At 49.2% G+C, this 25,064-nt stretch overlaps 2 protein-coding genes across 4 annotated transcripts in view; both read right to left on the reverse strand.

The window, feature by feature from the left end:
- LOC127575722 (uncharacterized) overlaps nt 1-6,703 on the reverse strand; it is a 30,880-nt gene extending 24,177 nt beyond the window's left edge. Inside the window, exon 1 of the mRNA XM_052025722.1 lies at nt 6,699-6,703. The gene's annotated coding sequence lies outside the window, so the exon portion shown is untranslated. The remainder of the gene's footprint in view (nt 1-6,698) is intronic.
- An 831-nt stretch (nt 6,704-7,534) lies between these two features.
- LOC127575708 (glycerophosphodiester phosphodiesterase domain-containing protein 5-like) overlaps nt 7,535-25,064 on the reverse strand; it is a 217,065-nt gene continuing 199,535 nt past the window's right edge. Inside the window, exons 14-15 of one of the 3 annotated variants that reach the window (XM_052025691.1) lie at nt 9,428-9,540; nt 7,535-8,238 (exon numbers count right to left, since the gene is read on the reverse strand). In XM_052025691.1, the coding sequence (XP_051881651.1) occupies nt 8,114-8,238; nt 9,428-9,540 (238 nt within the window). In that variant the 3' untranslated portion in view covers nt 7,535-8,113. The remainder of the gene's footprint in view (nt 8,239-9,427; nt 9,541-25,064) is intronic. The other 2 variants (XM_052025690.1, XM_052025692.1) reach the window with 2 other exon arrangements.

The following is a 25,064-nucleotide window of genomic DNA, read 5'->3' on the forward strand; positions in this document are numbered from 1 at the left end:
TCCTGGGATGAGGGGAGTTGTCCTATGGGGGATTGAGGTTGGAATGTATTTACTGAAGTTCAGAAGAATGAAACGCAATCTCACTGAATCTGAAAGGGATTAGCAGGGTAGATACTGAGGGGCTGTTTCCTCAAACTGGAGAGACCAGGACCAAGGAGGAAGGGGGTTAGATGAGGGGAAATATCTTTAGTCCGGGACTTGTAACTCTTTGGGGCTTCTACTTCAGAGGGCTGTGGGTGTTTAGTCATTGAGTAAACCCAAGGCCGAGGTGAATAGATGTTTGAGCACTAAAGGAATCAGGGTCAAGGTGGGAAAATGGACTGGAAATTGGTTCACAATCTCATCTGATTGGTTGAGAAGCAATGGAGGTGACTTTTGCTCCTACTTAGAGAGTCATAGAGTTGCCCAGCATAGAAGTAGGCCCTTCAGCCCTCTGTCTGTGCCAAACATCAAGCACCATTTACACTGATCTGCACTGATCTCATTTCATTCTCCCCACATTCCCATCAACTGCCCCCAGATTCTACCCTTCACCCACACACGAGGGCCAATTTACAGCAGCCAATTAACCCACTGACCACGCACATCTTTGGAATGTCGGAGAAAACTGGAGCATCCAGGGGAAACCCACGCAGTCACAGTGAGAACGTGCAAACTCCACACAGAGAGTGCCTGAGGTCAGGATCGGACCTTTGCCACTGGAACTCCACCAGTTGTCCACCTGTATTTGGCATTGACGTGTATACCAGAGCTTAAAATAGAAGGGGAGAACATTTTGCCTCAGCTACAAAAGCCTAGTGAGATTGGATCAGGGCAATGTTCAGGGTACCGTACTTTGTGATATAATGATATAGAGAATACAGAGTTCAGAGAGTCTATAGAGTCATACAGCATGGAAACAGGCCCTTCGGCCCAACCTGTCCATGCCATCCAAGATGCCCCATCCAAGCTAGTTCCATTTGTCCATGTTTGGCACATAACCTTCTAAATCTTTGCAATCCACATACTTGTCCAACTGTCTTTTAAAGGTTGTTATTGTACCTGTCTCAACCACTTCCTCTGGCAGCTCATTCCACATAGATACCACCCTTTGTGTAAAAAAATTGCCCCTCAAGTTCCTATTAAATCTTTTCCCTCTCACCTTAAACCCATGCCCTCTAGTTCTTGATTCCCCAACCCCGGGAAAAAGACTGAGTGCATTCTCCCTATCTATGCCCCTCATGATTTTATACACCTCTATGAGGTCACCTCTCAGTCTCCTACACTCCAAAGAATAAAGTCCTTGCCTGTCTGACTGCTCCCTATAACCCAGTCCCTCAAGTCCTGTCAATATCTTTGAGAATCTTTTCTACACTCTTTCTAGTTTAATAACATCTTTCCTATAGCAGGGCGACCAAAACTGAACACAATACTCCAAGTGCAGCCCCACCAGTGTCCTGTACAACAGCACCATGACCTCCCAGCTTTTATAGTCAATGCTCTGACTGATGAAGGCCAGCGTGCCAAAAGCCTTCTTCACCACCCTGTCTACCTGTGACTCCACTTTCAGGGAACCATGTATTGTACTCCAAGGTCCCTCTGTTCTACAACACTCCCCAGGGACCTGCCGTTCACTGTAAAAGTTCTACCTGGATTTGACTTTCCAAAATGCAACACCTCACACTTCCCTGAATTAAACTCCATTTGCCATTCCTTGGCCCACTTACCCAGCTGATCAAGACCCCCCCTATGAGTTTTGATAACATAGAACAGCATAGCACAGAACAGGCCCTTCGGCCCACAATGTTGTGCCGACATAGCTATTCCCTCCTACCTACAGAATGCCCCATCCCTCCATTTTCCTCTCATCCATGTGCCCATCCAAGCCCCTCTTAAAAGCCCCCAATGAGTTTGCCTCCACCACCCTATCAGGCAACAAATTCCAGGCATCCACCACTCTCTCAGCAAAAAAAGTACCCCTCACATCTGTTCTGACCCTATCCCCTCTCACCTTAAATGCATGCCCTCTGGTATTAGATCGCTCAATAACCTTCTTCACTGTCCACGATACCACCTATTTTCATATAATGGCTTTGAATGGAGGACATTTCCAATCCAACAGGATGGTACCAGGGCACCAAGTATTAGATTATGATTATATAAATGACACCTGAATCCCCTGCCATATATGGTAAGGAATAAACAGCCTGATGATTTGGGATCTTGAGAAGTATCAATAGTTCAGATACGATTTGAATGTTGAGGAAGTCAAGAATGAGGAGACATCAGAAGATCATAACAAAACCATTCGAGGGAGAAGTTCCAGCAGCGTCTGCTTTCAGACTCGAGTTCAGACTTCCTATATCTGCAAATATTACACATCGGTAATACAGAGTCAGAGAGTGACCAAGCATTAAAACAGGCCCTTTGTCCCACTATGTCATACCAAGCAGAAAGTATCATAAAGCAACCTGACTGGTTGCATCACGGTCTGGCACAGCAATTCGAATGCGCACGAACACAAGAAGCTGCAGAGGACTCTGCCCAATACATCACGGGCATATCCCTCCCCACCATCGGGAGTACCTACAGGAGGTGCTGCCTCAAGAAGGCAACATCCATCATCAAAGATCCCCACCATCCGGGCCATGCCATCTTCTTGCAGCTCCCATCGGGCACCACGCCTCCCACAGTGTGACCATCCTTCAGCAGCACCCCTCCCACAGTGACATTCCCTCCTCACTGCCCCTTTTTTTATATATATAAACATTTATTCGTTAAAAGCACTACAAAAGGACAACCAGTGTCAATACACTACAACTAATACAGAAAAGAACAACACACACACAACACTACACCCGTTCACGCAACACTTCAAATAAGAATCGCGTTTGTACTGCCCACGACACACGCAATCCCCTGAGGGGCCCACCGAGCGCGGAACTTGGCCAGGGTGCCCGCAGAGACAGCGTGCTCCCTTTCCAAAGACACCCGCGCGTGCACGTAAGCACGGAAGACGGGCAGGCAGGCCGACCGGCTGGAACCCTCGGCCACCCGCCACCGCGTCCCATGGATGGGCAGCTTGGCCAGGCCCAGCAGAAGACCCACCAGGAGATCCTCTGTGCGCCCTGTCCCACACCGCACCGGGTGCCCGTAAACCAACAGCGCTGGGCTGAAGTGCAGCCAGAACTTAAGCAGCAGCCCCCGCAGATACGCAAAGAGGGGCTGCAACCTCTTGCACTCCGCGTACACGTGGTACACCGTCTCCTCCTGGCCGCAGAAGTGACAGGTGGCCGGGGTGTCGGTGAATTGGCTCAGGAACCGGTTGCACGGCACCGCCTGGTGCAACACCCTCCACCCCAGGTCCCCGATGTACAGCGGGAGGACTCCCACGTAGAGAGACCCCACCGGGGATCCCCCCCACCGCCCGCCGGCAAGACGGCCTGCCACGGCGTGTCCGGCCGGCAGACCAGGGCGAGGAAGTGAAAGGTGTTGCAGGAGCAGCCCGTACAAGAACCGCCTCGGTGCTTCACGGAACGGCACCTTCGGCATGTCCTCCAGGCGGCTCAGGTTGTGCTGCGCCACCTCCCGCGAGAGACGCCGGGCCCTGGGCCTGACCAGCAACTCCGGCAGGGCGGGGGCTGGCGCGGCCGGGAACCCCCTGGCATCCCCCCCCCCCCCCCCCCCGGCACCCGCCGCAACTGGAGGGGGAGCGGCCACGAGCTCGCCGCACGACACCGCGCCCCACACCCACATCAGATCCCGGTAGAACCTGGGCAGCTCCCGCAGAGCGGCACGGCAGACACCCGCTGCCTCCTCACTGCCCCTTTTTTTTGTATAAAACATTTATTAGCTGAAAGCACTACAGAAGACTACAAATATCAAATGTATACATCTAATACAGAAAGGACCATCTACTCAACTACAGAACTTCAGAGATTTCTGTAAACTAACACCCGCAAAAACACACATACATCATTACGCCCGCCACCGCAACGCTCAATACTTCATATCAAAATCATATTGGTGTCGTCCACGACACACATGATCCCCTGAGAGGCCCACCGAGCACAGAACTCAGCCAGGGCACCCGCGGAGACAGCGTGCTCCCATTCCAAAGACACCCGTGCGCGCACGGAAGACGGGCAGGCAGGCCAACCTGCCGGAACGCTCGGCTGCCCGCCGCCGCGTCCCGTGGATGGCCAGCTCGACCAGGCCCAGCAGAAGACCCACCAGGAGATCCTCCATGCGCCCCTCCCCGCATCGGGTGCCCGTAAACCAACAGCGCCAGGCTGAAGTGCAGCCAGAACTTAAGCAGCAGCCCCCGCAGATATGCAAAGAGGGGCTGCAACCTCTTGCACTCCGCGTACACGTGGTACACCGTCTCCTCCTGGCCGCAGAAGTGACAGGTGGCCGGGGTGTCGGTGAACCGGCTCAGGAACCGGTTGCACGGCACCGCCCGGTGCAACACCCTCCACCCCAGGTCCCCAATGTACAGCAGGAGGACTCCCGCGTACAGAGACCTCCACCAGGGACCCCACCCGCCGCCCGCCGGCAAGACGGCCCGCCACAGCGTGTCCGGCCGGCAGACCAGGGCGAGGAAGTGAAAAGTGTGCAGGAGCAGCCCGTACAAGAACTGCCTCAGTGCCTCGCGGAACGGCACCTTCGGCATGTCCTCCAGATGGCTCAGGTTGTGCTGCGCCGCCTCCCACGAGAGACACCAGGCATGCTTACTCTCTCCTCACCCCTCCCCACCATCGGTAGTATCTACAGGAGGCGCTGCCTCAAGAAGGCAACATCTACCACCAAAGATCCCCACCATCTGGGCCGTTCCATCTTCTTGCAGCTCCCATCGGGCAGGAGGTACAGAAGCCTGAAGTCCCACACCACCAGGTTCAGGAACAGCTACTTCCCTTCAACCATTCAGTTCTTGAACCAACCTGCACAACCCTAATCACTACAGTTTAGCAACACTATGACCCCTTCGATCATTTTGCACTAAAATAGACTTTGTTTTTGTTCTAATTGTGTCCTTTCTTGTAAAAAAATGTCTAATTTACGTTTAATTGATGTTTTTCTTGTGAATGCTGCTTATCTGATGCTATGTGCCCGTGATGCTACTGCAAGTAAGTTTTTCATTGTACTTGTGAATACATGTACTTGTATACATGACAATAAACACGGTACAGTTGTGCAAGTGCTTAATTTAGTAAACTGATTAACCAGCTCCCTGGAATAATGACCTGGAGAGATAAGGTTAAATCTTGCAATGGCAGATGGGGAATTGAAACTGTATTACTGACTTGTGATAAACAGCTGGTATCAGTTCCATTGATTGTGAGGCAACCATAAAAGAACACCATCAAAAAGACCAGTTTCACTTCCCCTTAGGTAATTAAAAAAGCCAGGATCAGTGACAGTGACCCTGAAATTGCCAAATTGCTGTTGAAACCCATTTGTGCCTTTCCCTCCTCTTGAAAATTGAAATAACTGCACATGCCGGAAAACTGTAACACAAACAGAAAATGCTGGAAACACTCAGCAGGTCAGGCAGCATCTGTAGAGAGAGAAAAACAGTTAACGTTTCTGGTCGAAGACTGCTGAGTGCTTTCCACCTTTTTTCTGGTTTTGTTTCAAGCAGCCACTCTTATCTGGTTTGGACCAGACAAGATTCCAGATCAGAGCAAAGTGACCCTCAAGGAATTGCCAAATGATAATATTCTGAAGTCCATTGGCTGCATTTATAGTGCCTGAAATTGCACTTCAGCAGTGATAACAGAATTATTGACTGATCACAGTGTCTGATGTCTCCCAATCACACAGGCTGAGGAAACCCTGAGAGGGAAGGAAGAGGTGAGTTAGGTGGGAGGGAGCTGAGAGGGAAGGGGACTGAGGGAGACAGAGGAGAGGGGCAGAGGTAGGCTGAGGGAGAGGGATTGAAGGAGGGAGAGGATCAGGATCAGGATGGGGAGGAGGTGCGAGGGAGTGGCTCCAAGCAAAAGTGTGTGTGTGTGGTGTGTGTGTGTGTGGTGTGTGTGTGTGGTGTGTGGACAGTATACATGTGCAGTGAGTGTGGGGTAAATGTACATGGTATGAATACAGTGTGGGTATGTTACTTGTGCGTATGGTGTGCTTGTGGTGTGTCTATGTATGTGGTGGTGTGTGGTGTGTATGCATGCTGTGTGTGCGTGTTGTGTGTGGTGTGTAGTGCATGTATACGTGTGTGTAGAGTGTATGCATACTGTATGTGTGTGTGTGTGTAGTGTGTGTTGTGTAGTGTGTATGCATGTGTGTGTGTGGTGTTTTGTGTTGTGCATGGTATGTGGCATTTGTTGTGAGTGAGGTACATGTAGTGTGTTGTGTGTGGTGTGGACATGTGTGTGTGTGTTGTGCGTGGTGTGGACGTGGTGCGTACGTGATGCATGTGTGCGTTGTGCGTTAAATCTGAGCAGCAGCAGCTGCTCTCCAGACGCCGTGTGGACCACCACTGGACCAAGACCTCACTCCGTCAGGCTGTGTGACAGCTGGTGTACAGCGGCATTAAAAGGAGTCACAGCCTGACATCCTCCTCTCACTGGAGTGGAAGCAAGTCATCCTTGATCCCAAGGGAATGCCACAGGAGTAGAGGAATGTGAAGGAAATCCAGGATCACCCCTGAGGTCTCACACAGCACGTAAAAAATTCCTCATGGACTACATTGTAAAATGGTGTTAAAGTACTTGAATAAAATCGGGTATTCCTCTCCCCCCACAGACGCTGCTCGACCCGCTGAGTTCCTCCTGCAGATTGCACAGGATTCCAGCATCTGCAGTCTCTGGTGTCTCCTAGGAAGAAATGCATGTTTGATGAAGCAATGCAATGGGTTGGAAATTCATTTGAAACCTCAAGCATTATAACTAACCAGAGCTGGACACACACACGCGCACACACACACACACACAATCACACTCACATGCATGTACACACAGACACACACGCACATACGTACACACAGACACATGTACACCGACACACACACACCCCACAGACACACACACACCCCACACACAGACACACACACACCCCACACACACAAACATACCCCACACACACAAACACACCACACACACTGAAACACACCCCCGCCACACACATACACAACTCCCACACACACATACATGCACCCCACACACAGACACAGATACACACAAACCCCACACAGACACAGAGACTCACACACACACCCCACACACACACACACACGCACCCCACACACAGACACGCACCCCACACACAGACACAGATACACACGCACCCCACACAGACACAGAGACACACACACATACACGCACCCCACACACAGACACACACCCCACACACAGACACACACCCCACACACAGACACAGATACACACAAACCCCACACACACACACACACACACACACACACACACACACACACAGGCAAATCGACTTTGAATCCATCCAGCCATCCACAGACACAAAACCCTAAGATCATGTGTGCAAGTGGGAATGATGCTTCACGGTACTTCCCGACAATTAGAAATGTTTTTTTCTCCATATATATTTATATAATAACTTTAACACATCCACTGAATGTAAACAGAGCATACAACCGACCAAGGGAGAGAAATGAGTAACAACCAAGAGATCTTTCAGCAGGAGCAAGGAAGGGTCATACTGCCAGGCAGCAGATCGGGAGACATTCCTGCCTTTGCCTCAGTGACACACACACACACACACACATCCCCCTCCTCCTCACCCTCAGGGGTCTGCCCCAGTTTGTGCTCAACCCCAATCAGACATTTGAGGGGGTCGGAGAGCTGACTGGGGTGGAGTGGGGTGGGAGGGGAGGGGACTTTCCCTTCCACAGATCCTCCCGCGGACATCATGTCCAAAGTCTCTCCCCAAGTCCCGACCTCATCCTATTCCACACTTCCCACCCCCACCAAATCCCTCCAGCGGGTTATGGAGTGGAATCCGGGATCTCCAGGGATTCAGGCTGGGAAGGGGAAGTTTGGCTGGGAGGAGGAAGGGTGAGGGGAGGGGGTAGGGGAGGGATGAGGAGGACGGAACCCCTTCCAAACCGGGACGTCACAGGAAGGGGGTTAAGCTGGAGCCCCAGGTGCCGCTCTCAGTTGACGCACTTCCTCGACCCTCGGTGACCCGGGGAACCGACTGTCTCGTTCATATAGCCATCGAATCCGCTCTCGGAGCAGAGTGAGCCATCGTCCGAGCTGCCCAGTCCGTTGTTGATCTCTGCAACGAGAAGCACAGTGCGGTACGTTAAAAATGTCACCCGTCCCATCCCGTCCCGCCCCGAGGGAGAGCCCACCAGATCTGGCTGGGTGCTTCAGGGGTCAGGGGAGTGAGGGGTAGGGGGAGAATGTGGGGGGTTGAACGCGGGCATGGTTGGGGAGGGTGCGAGGAGGGGTTGGGAGAGACTGGAGGGGAAAGGAGGGTGGAGGGCTGCAGGAGGGTGGGAAAGAGGGATGTTGATGGAGGGGAGAGGGATTGGGGCTGAGAGGGATGGAACGGAGGGGTTCAGAGGGTGGGGAGTCGAGTGAAGGGAGGAGGAGGAAAATGAGTGGGAAATGAGGGAGGAAGGGAGGAGTGAGGGAAGGGAGGAGGGATGGAAGGATGGAGGGGACAGAGAAGAAAGATAGGGAGGGAGAGTGGAGAGCAAAGGAAGCTTTAGAGAGGGTGCAGAGGAGATTGACCAGGATGCTGCCTGGATTGTAGAGCATGTCTTATGAGGATAGGTTGAGCGAGCTGGGGCTTTTCTCCTTGGAGAGAAGGAGAATGAGAGGTGACTTGATAGAGGTGTACAAAATGATAAGAGGCATAGATCGAGTGGACAGTCAGAGACTTTTTCCCAGGGCGACAAAGGCTAACACGAGGGGACATAATTTTAAGGTGATTGGAGGAAGGTATAAGGGGGATGTCAGGAGTAAGTTTTTTTTTACACAGAGAGTGGTAGGTGTGTGGAACGCACTGCCGGCAGAGGTTGTGGGGGCAGATACATTAGGGACATTTAAGAGACTCTTAGATAGACGCATGAATGATAGAAAAATGGGGGGCTATGTGGGAGGGAAGGATTAGATAGACCTTAAAGCAGGATAAAATGTCGGCACAACATTGTGGGTGGAAGGGCCTGTACTGTGCTGTAGTGTTCTATGTTCTATGTACCATTCTCTGTGGCCAGCTGTTTGGTCTACAAGATGAATAGATTATTGGATAGAAAGGAAGGCAAGGAATTTGGCTTGGAGGAAAGTGGAGGATCAGCTGGTGGTGCACAGAGGAGGGGACAAATTGGTTACGTTGGCCCATTCAACAGCAGGTTGGGTGACTTGTACCCTCCGCACCCCACGCTTCCCACCTCCCCCCACCAGATCTTGAGCCTCAGAACCCAGCGTCTCACCTGACCGGACTAAAGGTGGGAGCATACCTGCAAAGATCAGCTTCTCCTTCATGATGTTGACCTCGCGGCTCGACCTGCGAACTGCCGCGCTCAGCATGATCTGTTCCGGGTTGTAGGTCCTCATGCTGCCCAGGCGCCATCTGAAGGAAGGGACAGAGAACCGGCGTTACTGGTTGAATTCCCGGAGAGGTCCCTTCACTGCAGTGGACCACTCAGACAGAGAGCCCGGAATGCCAGGGTCCTTCGAGAAGGGGGATGTGGGGTTGGGTTGAGGGAGGCAAGGTGAGGAGGGGTGGTGTAGGGGAGAAGGGAAAGGTAGGCTGAGGGAGGAAGAGGAGGGGGTGAGGGGAAGGTTGGGTGAAGGGTTTGAGAGAGCATGTGGATGTGAGGGCAAATTGCTTAATTAGTTCTAATTGCTTAATTGCAAATTGCTTAATTAGATCTAATCGAAATGATAGTTTAATTAGTTCGGTGCAACATCACAGGCCCTTTAGCCTGTTCCTGTGCTATGCTGTTCTATCTTCTATGGACTGTCCATAAATCTCACTGCCTCGATAAAGCAGCCAGTATAATCAAAGATCCCACCCACCCCAGACATTCTCTCTTCTCCCCCCTCCCATCGGGCAGAAGATACAAAAGCCTGAAAGAACGTACCACCAGGCTCAAGGACAGCTTCTATCCCGCTGTTATAAGACTATTGAACAGTTCCCTAGTACGATAAGATGGACTCTTGACCTCACAACCTACCTTGTTATGACCTTGCACCTAATTGTCTGCCTGCACTGCACTTTCTCTGTAACTGTAACACTATATTCTGCATTTTGTTATTGTTTTCCCTTGTACTGCCTCAATGCACTGATGTGATGAAATGATCTGTATGGATGGCATGCAAAACAAAGTTTTTCACTGTACCTCAGTACATGTGACAATAAGATATCTTTATTAGTCACACGTACATCGAAACACACAGTGAAATGCATCTTTTTGCGTAGAGTGTTCTGGGGGCAGCTCGCAAGTGTCGCCACACTTCCAGCGCCAACATAGCACGCCCACAACTTCCTAACCTGTACGTCTTTGGAAATAATAAACCAATTTACCAGTTTCTATGTTGTGTTACAGAGGTGGGCCAATGGGTTGAATGATAGAGTGGCAGGAAGAACTGTGCTCGCTCCTTGAGATAACTCCTTGAGCTAAGCGAGTTTTTCATTGTACCTGTACCTCGCTGTACTGATGCAGATGACAATAAACTCGACTTGATTCACCTCCTGCCATCAGATTTCTGAATGGTCCATAAACACTACCTCCTGATTTTAATTCACACTATTTAATTATTTTTGTAATTGATAGGAATTTTTATGTCTTTGCACTGTATTGCTGCCGCAAAACAACAAATTTCATGGCATATTAGTCAGTGATAATAAATCTGATTCTGATTCTGACTGACAGCCTGACTCAAAATGAAGAATTCATAGTTCCCCCATAGAACAGGGATCTTGTCCGACCAGTCAGATCGGGAATGCCAAAACCTGGCATCCCACTGGAAGAGCCAAGGCCTAAGATGAGGCCTACAGTTGTAGAAGAATGGTTGAGGCCTTGTGCCAAACCTTGGAGGCTGAATTCTTCAGTACTCCAACAATCACTACAAAGGACGAGACTTGCAACGCAATGGTCCAAGAGCGAGCAATGGGAGTAAAATTCACCAATTCATAAAGTTATAGAGCACCGAATCAGGCCCTTTGGCCCGACTTGTCCAAGCCAACCAAGATGTCCATCTCCTAATCCTGTTTGCCTGCGTTTGGCCCACATGCCTCTACACCTTTAGAACCATAGAACCATAGAAAACTACAGCACAGAAAACAGGCCATTTGGCCCTTCTAGTCTGTGCCAAAATATTATTCTGCTAGTCCCATTTACCTGCCCCCAGCCCATACCCCTCCAGACCTCCCTCGTCCATGTATCTATCCAATTTACTCTTAAAAGTTAAGAGTGAGCCCACATTTACCACATCAGATGGCAGCTCGTTCCACACTCCCACCACTCTCTGAGTGAAGAAGTTCCCTCTAATGTTCCCCCTAAACGTTTCCCCTTTCACCCTAAAGCCATGTCCTCTCGTACTTATCTCTCCTAATCTCGGTGGAAAGAGCCTACTTGCATCAACTCTGTCTATGCCCCTCATCATTTTGTAAACCTCTATCATATCTCCCCTCATTCTCCTCCGCTCCAAGGAATAAAGTCCTAACATGCTCAATCTTTCCCTGTAACTCAACTCCTGAAGACCCGGCAACATTCTTGTAAATCTCCTCTGCACTCTTTCAATCTTACTGACATCCTTCCTGTAGTTCGGCAACCAGAACTGCACACAATATTCTAAATTTGGTCTCACCAATGACTTATACAACCTCACCAAAACCTTTCCTATCCATGAACCTGTCCAAATGTCTTTTAAATGTTGTAATGGTACCCGCCTCTGCCACTTCCTCTGGCAGCTCGTTCCACATACTCACCACGGTCTGTGTGGAAAAGTTGCCCCTCAGGTCCCCTTTAAATCTTTCCCCTCTCAACAAACCTATGCCCTCTAGTTTTAGAGTCCCCTACCCTGGGAAAAAGACTCTATCAATGCCCCTCATGATTTTATAAACCTCTATAAGGTCACCCCTCAGCCTCCATCACTCCAGTGAAAACAGTCCCAGCCTCCCCTTATAACTAGAGCCCTCCATTTGGGGCTAGCATTGACACGATGAGCAGATTGGCCTCCTTCTGTGCTGTTATGGTCCATGACTGTGCGATAGTTCAAAGCTGAGGTTGCTAGATTGTCTTTAGTTGAGGAATGGGGAGCCACAGTGGAGATGGTGTTACAGTGCCACTCCATCACAATCCGATTGGATAATGGCACAGCATCAAAGAGTGGAATAGCCTCTTCCCGTGTCCCAAGAATGCAAGAAAATAGAAGCAGGAACTGGCCCCTCAAGCCTAGCCCTGCTACAGTAGTGTAGTGGCTAGCGTAACGCTATTACAGCGCCAGCGACTCGGGTTCAATTCCGGCCGCTGTCTGTAAGGAGTTTGTACGCTCTCCCCGTGTCTGCCTGGGTTTCCTCCGGGTGCTCCGGTTTCCTCCCACATTCCAAAGACGTACGGGTTAGGAAGTTGTGGGCATGCTATGTTGGCGCCGGAAGCGTGGTGACACTTGCGGGCTGCCCCCCAGAACACTCTACGCAAAAGATGCATTTCACTGTGTGTTTCGATGTACATGTGACTAATAAAGATCTTATCTTATTCAATCTGCTCATGGCTGATCTGCCCCAGGCCTCAGTTTCCCTCGGTCATTTCAACATTCTCCAACCATTCAGAAGTGTACCTTCCTCCTTCTTAAGTATCTCTGAAGATCCCTCCCCTACAACCCTCCAGAAATCCAGAAACTGCAGAGAGTTGTGGACACAGCCCAGCACATCACAAAAACCAGCCTCCCCTCCACGGACTCTGTCTACACTTCTCACTGCCTCGGTAAAGCAGCCAACATAATGAAAGACCCCACCCGCCCACCCCGGACATTCTCTCTTCTCCCCTCTCCCATCAGGCAGAAGATACAAAAGCCTGAAAGCACGTACCACCAGGCTCAAGGACAGCTTCTATCCCGCTGTTATAAGACTACTGAACGGATCCCCAGTACAATAAGATGGACTCTTGACCTCACAATCGACCTCGTTATGACCTTGCACCTTATTGTCTGCCTGCACTGCACTTTCTCTGTAACTGTAATACTTTATTCTGCATTCTGTTATTGTTTTACCCTGTACTACCTCAATGAAATGAAATGATCTGTATGGATGGCATGGAAAACAAAGTTTTTCACTGTACCTTGGTACATGTGACAATTATAAACCAATTTACCGGTTTAATTTACTCTGTGACAATTAGACTCAGGGTGAGATACAGCACGGAAACAGGCCCTTTGGCCCATCGAGTCTGTACTGACCATCAACCATCCATTTACACCAATCTTACGCTAACCTACCACCACCACCACTGTCTCCCAACGCTAACCCCCCTCCTCGCCCCGACCTGGCGCAACTTGTCTTTCATCTTTCACACCTCCTCAGTCCACCAGTCACCTCGGACCCCTGTCCCACTATGACCTCACGATCTACCTTGTTGTGACCTTGCACCTTATTGCACTGCACTTTCTCTGTAGCTGTGACACTTTACTCTGTACTGTTATTGTTTTTACCTGTACTGCCTCAATGGACTCTGTACTAACCCAATGTAACTGCACTGCGTAATGAATTGACCTGTACGATCAGTATGCAAGACCTCGGTACAAGTGACAATAATAAACCAATACAAATACCTTGTCCTCTCCATACTGACTATCTCCCCTCTCCACTCTCAGTCCTGATGCAGGGTTTCAACCCGAAACATCGACAATTCTTTCTCCCTCACACTTGCTGCTTGACCCACTGAGTTCAGGCAGTAGACTGTTCTGTTAACTTATTTTGTTCTCCGCACGTTCTCATCAACTCCCCCTAGACACTAGGGGAATAGACAGTGACCTACTAACCTACCAACCCGCATGTTTTTTGGGATGTGGGAGGAAACCGGAGCACCCAGGGGAAAACCACGTGGTCACAGGGAGAAGGTGCAAACTCCACACAAACAGCGCCAGAGGTCAGGATTGAACCCGGGTCTCTGGCGCTGTGAGGCAGCAGCTCTACCAGCTGCGCCACTGAGCTACCCTTGTACAGAGCCATTCTAGAGCTACTGTACAAACAGTGCACGAGTGCAAGGATTTCTGCTGCCTATTCATTTACTGTGCTGAACACAGGTACACCTCAAGGCTGCGTGCTTAGCCCCCTGCTCTACTCTCTATACACACATGACCATGTGGCTAAACACAGCTCTAATGCTGTCTTCAAGTGCACTGTTGACACTACTGTTATTGGACGAATCACAGGTGGCGATGAGCCAGCATACTGGAGCAAGCTGTGACACCTGGTCTAGTGGTTCCACAACAACAACCTCTCGCTCGATGTCAGCAAAACTAAAGAGCTGATTGTTGACCTCAGGAAGGGGAAGGAGGGCGAACATGGCCCTATTAACCTACTGACCCGCATGTTTTGTGGAACGTGGGAGGAAACCGGAGCACTCAGGGAAAACCCACGCGGTCACAGGGAGAACGTGCAAACTCCACACAGACAGCACCAGAGGTCAGGATCGAACCCAGGTGTCTACAATGGGGAATCGGCGATGGAGAGAGTGTGCAGCATTAAATTCCTGGCGTAACATATCAGATACCTGTCCTGGGCCCAGCATGTAGATGCAATCACAAGGAAGGTGCACCAGTGTCTTTGCACTGAGGGTTAAGGATGTCGGCTTGTTACCAAACACTCTAACAAACTTCTACAAATATACTGTTGAAAGTATCCTGACTGGTTGCATCACGGCAATTCAAATGCACAGGAACGTAAGAAGCTGCAGAGAGTAGTGGACTTTGCCCAATACATCACGGGCACATCCCTCCCCACCATCGGTAGTATCTATAGGAGGTGCTGCCTCAAGAAGGCAACATCCATCATCAAAGATCCCCATCTTCTCGCAGCTACCATCAGGCAGGAGGTACAGAAGCCTGAAGTCCCACACCACCAGGTTCAGGAACAGCTACTTCCCTTCAACCATTTGGTTCTTAGAAACATAGAAAACCTACAGCACAATTCAGGCCCTTTGGCCCACAAAGTTGTGCCGAACATGTCCCTACCTTAGAAATTACTAGGCTTACCCATAGCCCTCTATTTTTCTAAGCTCCATGTACCTATCCAACAGTCTCTTAAAAGACCCTATCGTATCCACCTCCACCACCGTTACCGGCAGCCCATTCCACGCACTCACCACTCTCTGAGTAAAAAACTTACGCCTGACATCTCCTCTGTACCTACTCCCCAGCACCTTAAACCTGTGTCCTCTTGTGGCCACCATTTCAGCCCTGGGAAAAAGCCTCTGACTATCCACACGATCAATGCCTCTCATCATCGTATACACCTCTATCAGGCCCCCCCCCCCCCCACCCATCCTCCGTCGCTCCAAGGAGAAAAAGCCGAGTTCACTCATAAGGCAGGCTCCCCGGTCCAGGCAACGTCCTTGTAAATCTCTCCTGCACCCTTTCTATGGCTTCCACATCCTTCCTGTAGTGAGGCGACCAGAAGCAACTGACACAACTCTAATCACTGCAGTTCAGCAACATTATGACCAATCTGATTACTTTGCAGTAAAATGAACTTCGCTTTTTTTTGTTCTAGTTGTGTTCTTTCTTGTATAAAATTGTGTATAATTTATATTTAATTTATGTTTTTTTTGTGAATGCTGCTTGCATGACGCTATGTGCCTATGATGCTGCTGCAAGTTAAGTTTTTCATTGCGTACATGTACTTGTGAATATGACAATAAACTTGACTTTGGACTTTGAACTCCAGAGAAAGGTAGAAGGGCAGGGGGAAGTTGCAAGGGACTACTTCCTTTGGGAAATTAATCAGGCAGTAGGATCTTTCCCCACACTTCCCAAGGATCTCCAGAAATTAATGATCAATCCACAGGGATAAAATCTGGGGGAATTGTAGTGGCAGTCAACAGAAAGAGTGTAACTGGAGTAATATTGTGGGTGGGGCATGTAAGATTGATAGACAGATGTTCACCCAATGGACTGCTGGCTTCCCAATTAACAGCCCATTGGTGGTGCTTGAGGACTGGCGAGTTGAGTAGCCAATGTCAGTGGCGTGGGGGCGGGAGCAGGTGGAAGGAGACGGGCGTGTGATGTAGCTCGCAAACAGAACTGGCAATATCTCACGCCATTCTGGGACCAGTTGCTAGGAGCTGCGAGACCGAGGTCCCACTGCTTGCTTGCACATCTCTGAGGAGGTGGAACTTGGCCTGGGTCCAAATTGAAAACCATTCCTTGAGAGATGACGGGCGTTTGGCTCCAAACAAAATCTCAAATTCCGTTTCCATAAACAAATTGCTTGGCCCCTGACAACCAAATGCAGTGTGGAGAATGGCCTTGCATTTTAACAACTTTGATCGACCCCACAGCAAAGTGAGGAGACAAAATTTAACACTAGGCTGCTGGTGGTGGGACATCATGTGATGAACCCTCTGCATCCAACCACAACCAGAGCAGAAGGGATTCTGCCCACCAACCAAAAAGAAGACCAAGGGTAGTAGTCATAGAACCATACAGCACGGAAGCAGGCCCTTCGGCCCAACTGGTCCATGCCGACCAAGATTCCCATCTAAGCTAGTCCCATTTGCCCATATCCCTGTAAACCTTTCCTAGCCACGTACCTGTCCAAATGTCTTTTAAATGTTCATGTACCTGCCTCAACCACTTCTTCTGGCAGCTCGTTCCATATACCGACCACCATCTGAGTGAAGTCTGCCCCTCAGGTTCCTATTAAATATCTCACCATAAACCTATGCCTGCTAGTTCTTAATTGCCCAACCCTGGGAAAAAGACTGAGTGCATTCACCCCTATCTATGTCCCTCATGATTTGATACACCTCTACAAGATCATCCCTTATTCTCCTGCACTCCAATGAAAACAGTCCCAACCTGCTCAACCTCTCTCCGTAACTCAGTCCCTCGAGTCCCAGCAACATCCTCACAAATCTCCTCTACACTCTTTCCAGCTTAGTCATTGGGTCCTATTCTGGCTCGAGGTCCATGACTAGTGGTTTCCTGCAGGGGTGCGTACTGGGACCTCTGCTGTTTGAGGTGTATGTAAGTAACTTGGATGAAAACGTGGATGGGTGGGTTAGCAAGTTTGCTGATCGGCCTGCTAAATAGAAGAATCCTTAACAGCATCGATGTACAGAGGGATCTTGGGGTCCAAGTCCATAGCTCCTGAAAGTGGCCGCATGGGTTGATAGGGTGCTACAGAAGGTGTATGGCATGCTTGCTTTTATTAGTTGAGGCACTGAGTTCAAGAATCAGGAAATTATGTTGCAGCTCTGTAAAACTGTGGTTAGGCCGCATCTGGAGTATTGCATTCAATTCTGGTCGCCCCATTACAGGAAGGATGTGGAGGCTTTGGAGAGGGTGCAGAAGAGGTTTACAAGGATCTTGCCTGGATTAGAGGGTACGAGCTATAAGGAGAGGTTGGACAGACTTTGGTTGTTTTCTCTGGAGCAACGGAGGCTGAGAGGAGACCTGATGGAGGTTTATAAGATTATGAGAGGCATAGACAGAGTAGACAGACAGTATTTTTTTCCCAGAGTTGAAATGTCTAATACTAGAGGGCATGTATTTAAGGTGAGAGGGGGAAAGTTCAAAGGAGATGTGCGGGGCAAGTTTTGTTTTCCACAGAGAGTGGTGGGTGCCTGGAATGCTCTGCCTGAGGTGGTGGTGGAAGCAGATATGATAGAGGCGTTTAAAAGGCACTAGATAGGCAGATGAATATGCGGAGAATGGAGGGGTATGGACCATGTTGGTAAATGCGAGGTCATCCACTTTGGAAAGAAAAATAGAAGATCAGATTATTATTTAAATGGTGAAAGATTGCAGCATGCTGTTGTGCAGAGGGACTTGGGAGTGCTGGTGCATGAATCGCAAAAGGTTGGTTTGCAGGTATAACTGGCTATCAAGAAGGTTGGTTTGCAGGTATAACTGCCAGAGGGATTGAATTTAAGAGCAGGGAGGTTATGCTGCAACTGCACAGGGTACTGGCGAGGCTGCACCTGGAGTACTGCGCGCAGTTCTGGTCTCTTACTTGAGGAAAGATATGCTGGCTTTGGAGGTGGTGCAGAGGAGGTTCACCAGGTTGATTCCAGAGATGAGGGGGTTAGCCTATAAGGAGAGATTGACTCTCCTGGGACTATACACGCTGGAATTCAGAAGAATGAGAGGGGATCTTATAGAAACATATAAAATTATGAAAGGGATAGATAAGATAGAGGCAGGAAAGTTGTTTCCACCGGTAGGTGAGGCTAGAACTAGGGGACATAGCCTCAAGATTCGGGGGAGTAGATTTAGGACGGAGATGAGGAGAAACTGCTTTTCCCAGGGAGTAGTGAATCTGTGGAATTCTCTGCCCAGGGAAGCAGTAGAGGCCACCTCAGTAAATATATTTAAGGCACAGTTAGATAGATTTTTGCATAGTGGGCGAATCGAGGGTTATGGGGAAAAGGCAGGTAGGTGGATCTGAGTCCACAGCCAGATCAGCCATGATCTTATTGAATGGCGGAGCAGGCTCGACAGACCAGATGGCCGACTCCTGCTCCTGTTTCTTATGTTCTGATGTGCTGGCAGAAGGGATTAGGTGTCATTAGCTTCATTAGTTCGGCATGACGCAATGGGCCTGTTCCTGTGCTGTACTGTTCTACGTTCTATGTCCTGTGATCCACCCCCACACCCACGGATGCACCCACACTTTGCAGCCAAAATAAATGATCTCTGGGCCCCCCTTATCACAGCTGTCCATCAAAGCAGCAACTGGACCTCAACAGGTGGCGGATCCTGAGGCCCTGTCCCCGGCAACCATGATGACCTTTGAACCCTGTGACATCAAAGGCCCTTTCAACTGTCCTAGAAGTCAGGGAAACAGGCCCTTCGGCCCAACTGGTCCATGCCAACCAAGGTGCCTACCTGAGCTAATCTCATTTGCCTGCATTTGGCCCATATCCCTCCCAGTCCTTCCTATCCATGTACCTGTCCAAATATCTTTTAAATGTCATTGTACCCACCTTAACCACTTCCTCTGGCAGCTCGTTCCAAATACCCACCACCCTCTGTGTGAAAAAGTTGCCCCTCAGGTCCCCTTTAAATCTTTCCCTCTCTTACCTTAAATCTACGCCCTCTAATTTTAGACTCCCCTACCCTGGAAAAAAAAGGACTGTGACTATCTACCCTATTTATGCCCTGCATAACTTTATAAACCTCTGTAAGATCGCTGCTCAGCCTCCTTCGCTCCACGGAAAACAGTTCCCGCCTATCCACTCTCTTCTTATTACTCCAGCCCTCCAGTCCTGGCAACGTCCCTGTGAATGTTTTCTGCACCCTCCCTAGCTTAAGTACTTCCTTCTTATAGTGTGGCAACCAGAACTGCACAGAATACTCCAAGAGCAGTCTAAACAATGTTTTGTACAGCTGTAACCTGATGTCCCAACTCTTGTACTCAACGGGCTTTTGCAGCCAATATAATACAAGACCACCAGAGTGATCTTGTCCTTTATTGACAGACCCACCTCAATCCTTTCCCCTTCTGATCCTTCTGAAATAAACATTCAGTCCATAGCCTTAGTCACCTTGCAGCCACATCTTCATAATAGCCATAAGATATAGGAGCAGAATTAGGCCATTCAGCCCATTGAGTCTGCTCTACCATTCAATCATGGCTGATTTATTTTTCAATCCCATTCTCCTGCCTTCTCCCTGTAACCCTTAACCCCCTTACCGATCAAGAGCCCATCAATCTCTGCCTTAAACACACGCAATGACTTGGCCTCCACAGCCGTCTGTGGCAATGAATTCCACAGATTCACCACCCTCTGGCTGAAGGAATTCCTCCTCATCTCAGTTCTAAAGGGACGTCCCTTTATTCTGAAGCTGTGCCCTCGGATCCTAGACTCTCCCACTGATGGAAACATCTTCCCCTCGTGTGGTCTATCCAGGTCTTTCAGTATCCAGTGGGTTTTGATGTGATCTCCCCTCATCCATCATCAGTTCATGCCTGTTTCTATTTGTGTCCTGAACTTATCTAGTTATGAATGCTGTGTGCATTCAGATAAAAAGCCTTGAATTATTTTCCCCTTGACCTGACTCTTGCACTTGTCAGCTATCTTCCTTCCTTATAGCCACTGGTAATTATGTCTAAATGTTTCTGATAATCAATTTAAAATCAGTTAAAGATTAAACACAAAAAAATTAAAAATATTAAACATTTCAAAACACATTTAACTAATAGAATGTGATTAATAATGTAAATATTAATTAAAATACAAACTAGCCACTAATGCAAACTGGAGGAACAGCACCTCATTTTCCTTCTTGGAACCTCGCAGCCTAACGGCATGAACATTGAATTCTCCCACTTTAAGTAACCCCCACCCCCCTTCCCCACACCCACTCCCAACCATGCATCTTTTTTTCCCCTTTCTGAGCCTCCTCTCTTTTTTCTAACCCCTTTTTCTCCTCCATCCCCCGGTGGATCTGCTCTCCCTCCTCCCCCACACCTGCCCATCACCATCTCTGACCTGCATCTACCTATCACCACCCTGTGCCCACCCCGCCTCCCGTCTTTTGTCCACCTATCACTGCTCTGCTTTTCCCCCCCTATATATCGGGCTTCCCCTTTTCCTATCTTCAGTCCTGAAGAAGGGTCCTGACCCGAAACGTTGACCGCCTGCTTTTCTCCACGGACGCTGCCTGGCCTGCTGAGTTCCTCCAGCATCATTGTGTTTTTCATCTAGATTCCAGCATCTGCAGTCCTTTGTTTCTTCAGCCACTTACCTTTTCAATTCAGTCAGGTGACCTTATTCAAATGTGCGGTCATTGAGCAAAGCAAAGTCAACGGATGCGGAGTGCATCGGCCACTCAACTCAGCCCGTCTACGCTATGCCCCCAGATGGTACCAAGCCCAATGGTGGACATGCTGGCATCGGGCACCCAGCGTGCTCCTGGACTCCCTTGCTGGAGTTCAGGGGAACGCGCTAACCCGTGTATGGCAGCTAACGACAGAGCAACTGGCTGGCCGGCATTTTAATAATGACCTCCCCCCCCTCCCTCCCCCGCGCAGTAGAACGCCTCTGCCCCGCGATCTCCCACTAACAAGCCATGGGGAGTGGGTGGGGGTTCAAGCAGAACTTGGTTGGGGGGGTTGCGGGGTGGGGATATCAAGCAGCAGATGTGGATGTTGGGTCGGGCAAGGTGATCTCAATGGAAGAGTGGGACAAGGGCTGGGCAGATGGCGGGAGGGTGGGTGCTATGGGAGTGAGGGGAGCAAGATGCACTCAGGGACGATGGCAATGAAAGGCAGCTCCAACCCAGTTGGGACGGAGAGGTCTCGGAAGTGCCTGGACAAAACACAGCCCTGTAACCAACTAAACAGCGCTAGACCTACAGGCAGCCGTAGAGAGTTGGACAAACTGATCGGGCACACAGGGGTTCCAGCAACAGTTTCAACCCACAGTCTTCTCAAAGTGGCCTCAAGCACAAAGTCCAGGTACTAAAACCCAGGGTTACTGTGACAGGACACGGGCTCGACTGTGTAGGACTGGTGTCAGGAGCAAGTTCTCAACGCAGAGGTTGTAGGTCCTCCCCGGCAGTGCTTGTGGGTACGCAGTCAATGAGCCAGGATCCACACATCTCTGGGAAATAAGGGAATTAGAGGACATGGGGTAGAGGAGGGGAAACAATGCCAGCCAGAAACCTACTGAAGGGAAGGGTCAAGTGGGTGACTTTCTTTCCCAGTTTCTTACACACTCAGTAGTTCTCGCACACACAGTCATTCAACAAGCGAGTTCACACTCACACTGAAGGTGCTCATACATGATTAATACACAAGAAAAATAGTTGCAAGAGTAGGCCATTCAACCCTTGTAGGCTGCGTCACCATTTAATATCATCCTCTTCCACACTCAATCCCCAATCCCTTCTTGCCTTTTGTATCAAGAAAAGGCAAGAAGGGATTGCACCATCTGCTAAGTGAAGAAACTTCTCATCTCCATCTTAATCGTTTTATCCTGTATCTTGAGACTGGGACCCCCCCACTCATTGTAAATTTGCCGGCCAGAGGAAACATCCTCCCTGCATCCAGTCTGTCTAACTCTGCCAGAACTTTGGAGTCCTGATGCCGGGTTTTGACCCAAAATGTCGACAATTCCTTCCTCCCCCCAACAGATGTACTGTGGATTAGTTATTAGGGATTAGAAGGCAGAAGGGATTAGTTTAGTTGGGCATTTGATTACTAATTTAATTAGTTCGGCACAACATTGTGGGCCGAAGGGCCTGTTCCTGTGCTGTACTGCTCTACGTTCTAGATGCTGTTTGACCCGCTGAGTTCCTCCAGCAGATTGTGTGTTGCTCCAGATTCCAGCGTCTGCTGTCTCTTGTGTCCCTTGCCAGAATTTTGTAAGTTTCGAAGGGATATCCTAAAATCGACTGAATGTAGGCCTGGTTGACCCAACACTCTGAACGTCCCAGAAATCAGTCCAGTGAAGCCTCTCTGTACTCCCTCTGTGGTAAGTATACCCTTTCTTAGGGAAGGAGACATGGACAGCATGCAATACTCCAAATGTGGTCCCATTAAAGGCCCTGTTTAACATTATGGTCACTCTTCCTTAAAGAGCCCCACACAACTAGGACCAGTCTATAGGTAGGTTAAAGTCACCTATGATTACTGTAGTATCCTTGTTACATGCATCTCTAATTTCCGTTTGATGCTGTTCCCTACATTACCACTACTGTCTGGAGGACCATAGACATGATGCACACAGCACACACATGATACATGCTGAACCATGTACACACACACACACACACACACACACACACACACACACACACACACTCATACAAACTGCATGCTCATATTCAGTCCACGACCATGCACGCACTCCTACAAACACACAGACACACGCGCGAAAAATATATGCACAAAGAAATCCATCACACAAACCAACCTCCCCTCCATTGACTCCGCCTACACTTCCCGCTGCCTCAGGACAGCAGCCAACATTATCAAGGGCTCCTCCCACCCCGATCATTCTCCCTTCTCCCCTCCCGTCAGGCAGAAGATACAAAAGCCTGAGAACATGTACCACCAGGCTTCTATCCCGCTGTTATCAGACCCTCGAACAGACTTCTTATACGCTAAAGATGAATTCTTGATCTCCTAATCTACCTCATCGTGGCCCTTGCACTTTACCTGCACTGCACTCTCTCTGTAACTGGAACACTATACTCTGCATTCCATTTTCCTTCTTACAACCTCAATGTATGTATAAAATGATCTGTATGGATGGCATGCAAAACAAAGTTTTTCACTGTACGTCGGTGTCTGTGACAATAATAAACTAATTTACTGATCTGTCTGGATGGTACGCAAACAAAAGTTTTTCACTGTATCCCGGTACATGTGACAATAACAAACCAGTACCAATGCCTAGAAATGACATGCACACACAGACTCAGAAGCTGAACACACATACGTGCACACACACATGCGCTGATGCTCACACGCACACACTCACGCATGTGCTCACGTACACACACACTCATGCCAGAAGTTCACGGACACCAGCCTCCCCTCCTTGGACTCTGTCTTTACCTCTCGTTGTCTTGGTGTAGCAGCCAGCATAATCAAAGACCCCACGCACCCGGGACATTCTCTCTTCTCTCCTCTTCCATCGGGTAGAAGACACAGGAGCCTGAGGGCACGTACCACCGGACTTAAGGACAGCTTCTACCCCACTGTGATAAGACTATTGAACGGTTCCCTTATATGATGAGATGGACTCTGACCTCATGATCTACCTTGTTGTGACCTTGCACCTTACTGCACTGCACTTTCTCTGTAGCTGTGACACTTTACTCTGTACTGTTATTGTTTTTACCTGTACTACCTCAATGCACTCTGTACTAACTCAATGCAACTGCACGGTGTAATGAATTGATCTGTACGATCAGTTTGTAAGACAAGCTTTTCACTGTACCTCGGTACAAGTGACAATAATAAACCAATACCATTTAGGCTGGGATCAAGTACAAGTTCACTTCTCATAGTTCATCTTGAGCATAGATACAATTCTGCCTCTTGGCTGCAGGACCTTGAAGCTCTGCACAAGCGGAGATGCAACCCTCAGATGCATTCTGCCAGCAGTAAAACAATTCAAGTGCTGAAAGAGCTAAAAGAACATTTACAATAAAAACAGAAACTGCTGAAGATACTCTGCAGGTCAGGCAGCACCTGCAGAGAGAGAAACAGACTCAATGTTTCAGGTCCATAACCTATCTGAGTGTTTCCAGCACCTTCTGTTTTTATTTCAGATTTTCAGCAAGTGCAGTTTTTTTTGCTTTAAGATAATTTTAACATTGGCTGTAAAACAAATAAACTATCCCGCTTATGTTCAATGTATTTACTGTTTTGGAATATTTACAGTAGAACAACCAATGACTCAATAGAGCCTCCTGCTTGTGAGCACCATCTTTTATACAACGGTTAGCATTGGTGAGGGGTCTCGAAACAGTCTGAGTGTGAATGTGTCCTGCGGTGTGTGTGTGTGTGTGTGTGTGTGTGTGTGTGTGTGTGTGTGTGTGTGTGTGTGTGTGTGTGTGTGTGTGGGGTGTGTGGCGTGTAGTGAGAGTGCATGTGCAAACATGTGTGTGAACTGTTTATTGAAGCAACAGATCAGACCAATGAGATAATGGGGAGGGGAGGGGAGTGGCTGAAGAGGTCTTGGGGGAGAGGTGATGGGAGGATGAGAGAGGGTATGGACCCGTAACAGTTCCATCATGGGTACAGCTCCCCCCACCATCCAGGACATCCACAAGAAGCGATGAGTCAGGAAGGTGACATCCATCATCAGGGACCCCCACCATCTGGGCCATGCCCTCTTCTCGATCCTGCCATCAGGCAGGAGGTACAGGAGCCTGAAGACCCACATCTCAATGTTCAACAACAGCCTC

This window comes from Pristis pectinata, chromosome 11 (genome assembly GCF_009764475.1).
Source record: "Pristis pectinata isolate sPriPec2 chromosome 11, sPriPec2.1.pri, whole genome shotgun sequence".
Lineage (NCBI taxonomy): Eukaryota > Metazoa > Chordata > Chondrichthyes > Rhinopristiformes > Pristidae > Pristis > Pristis pectinata.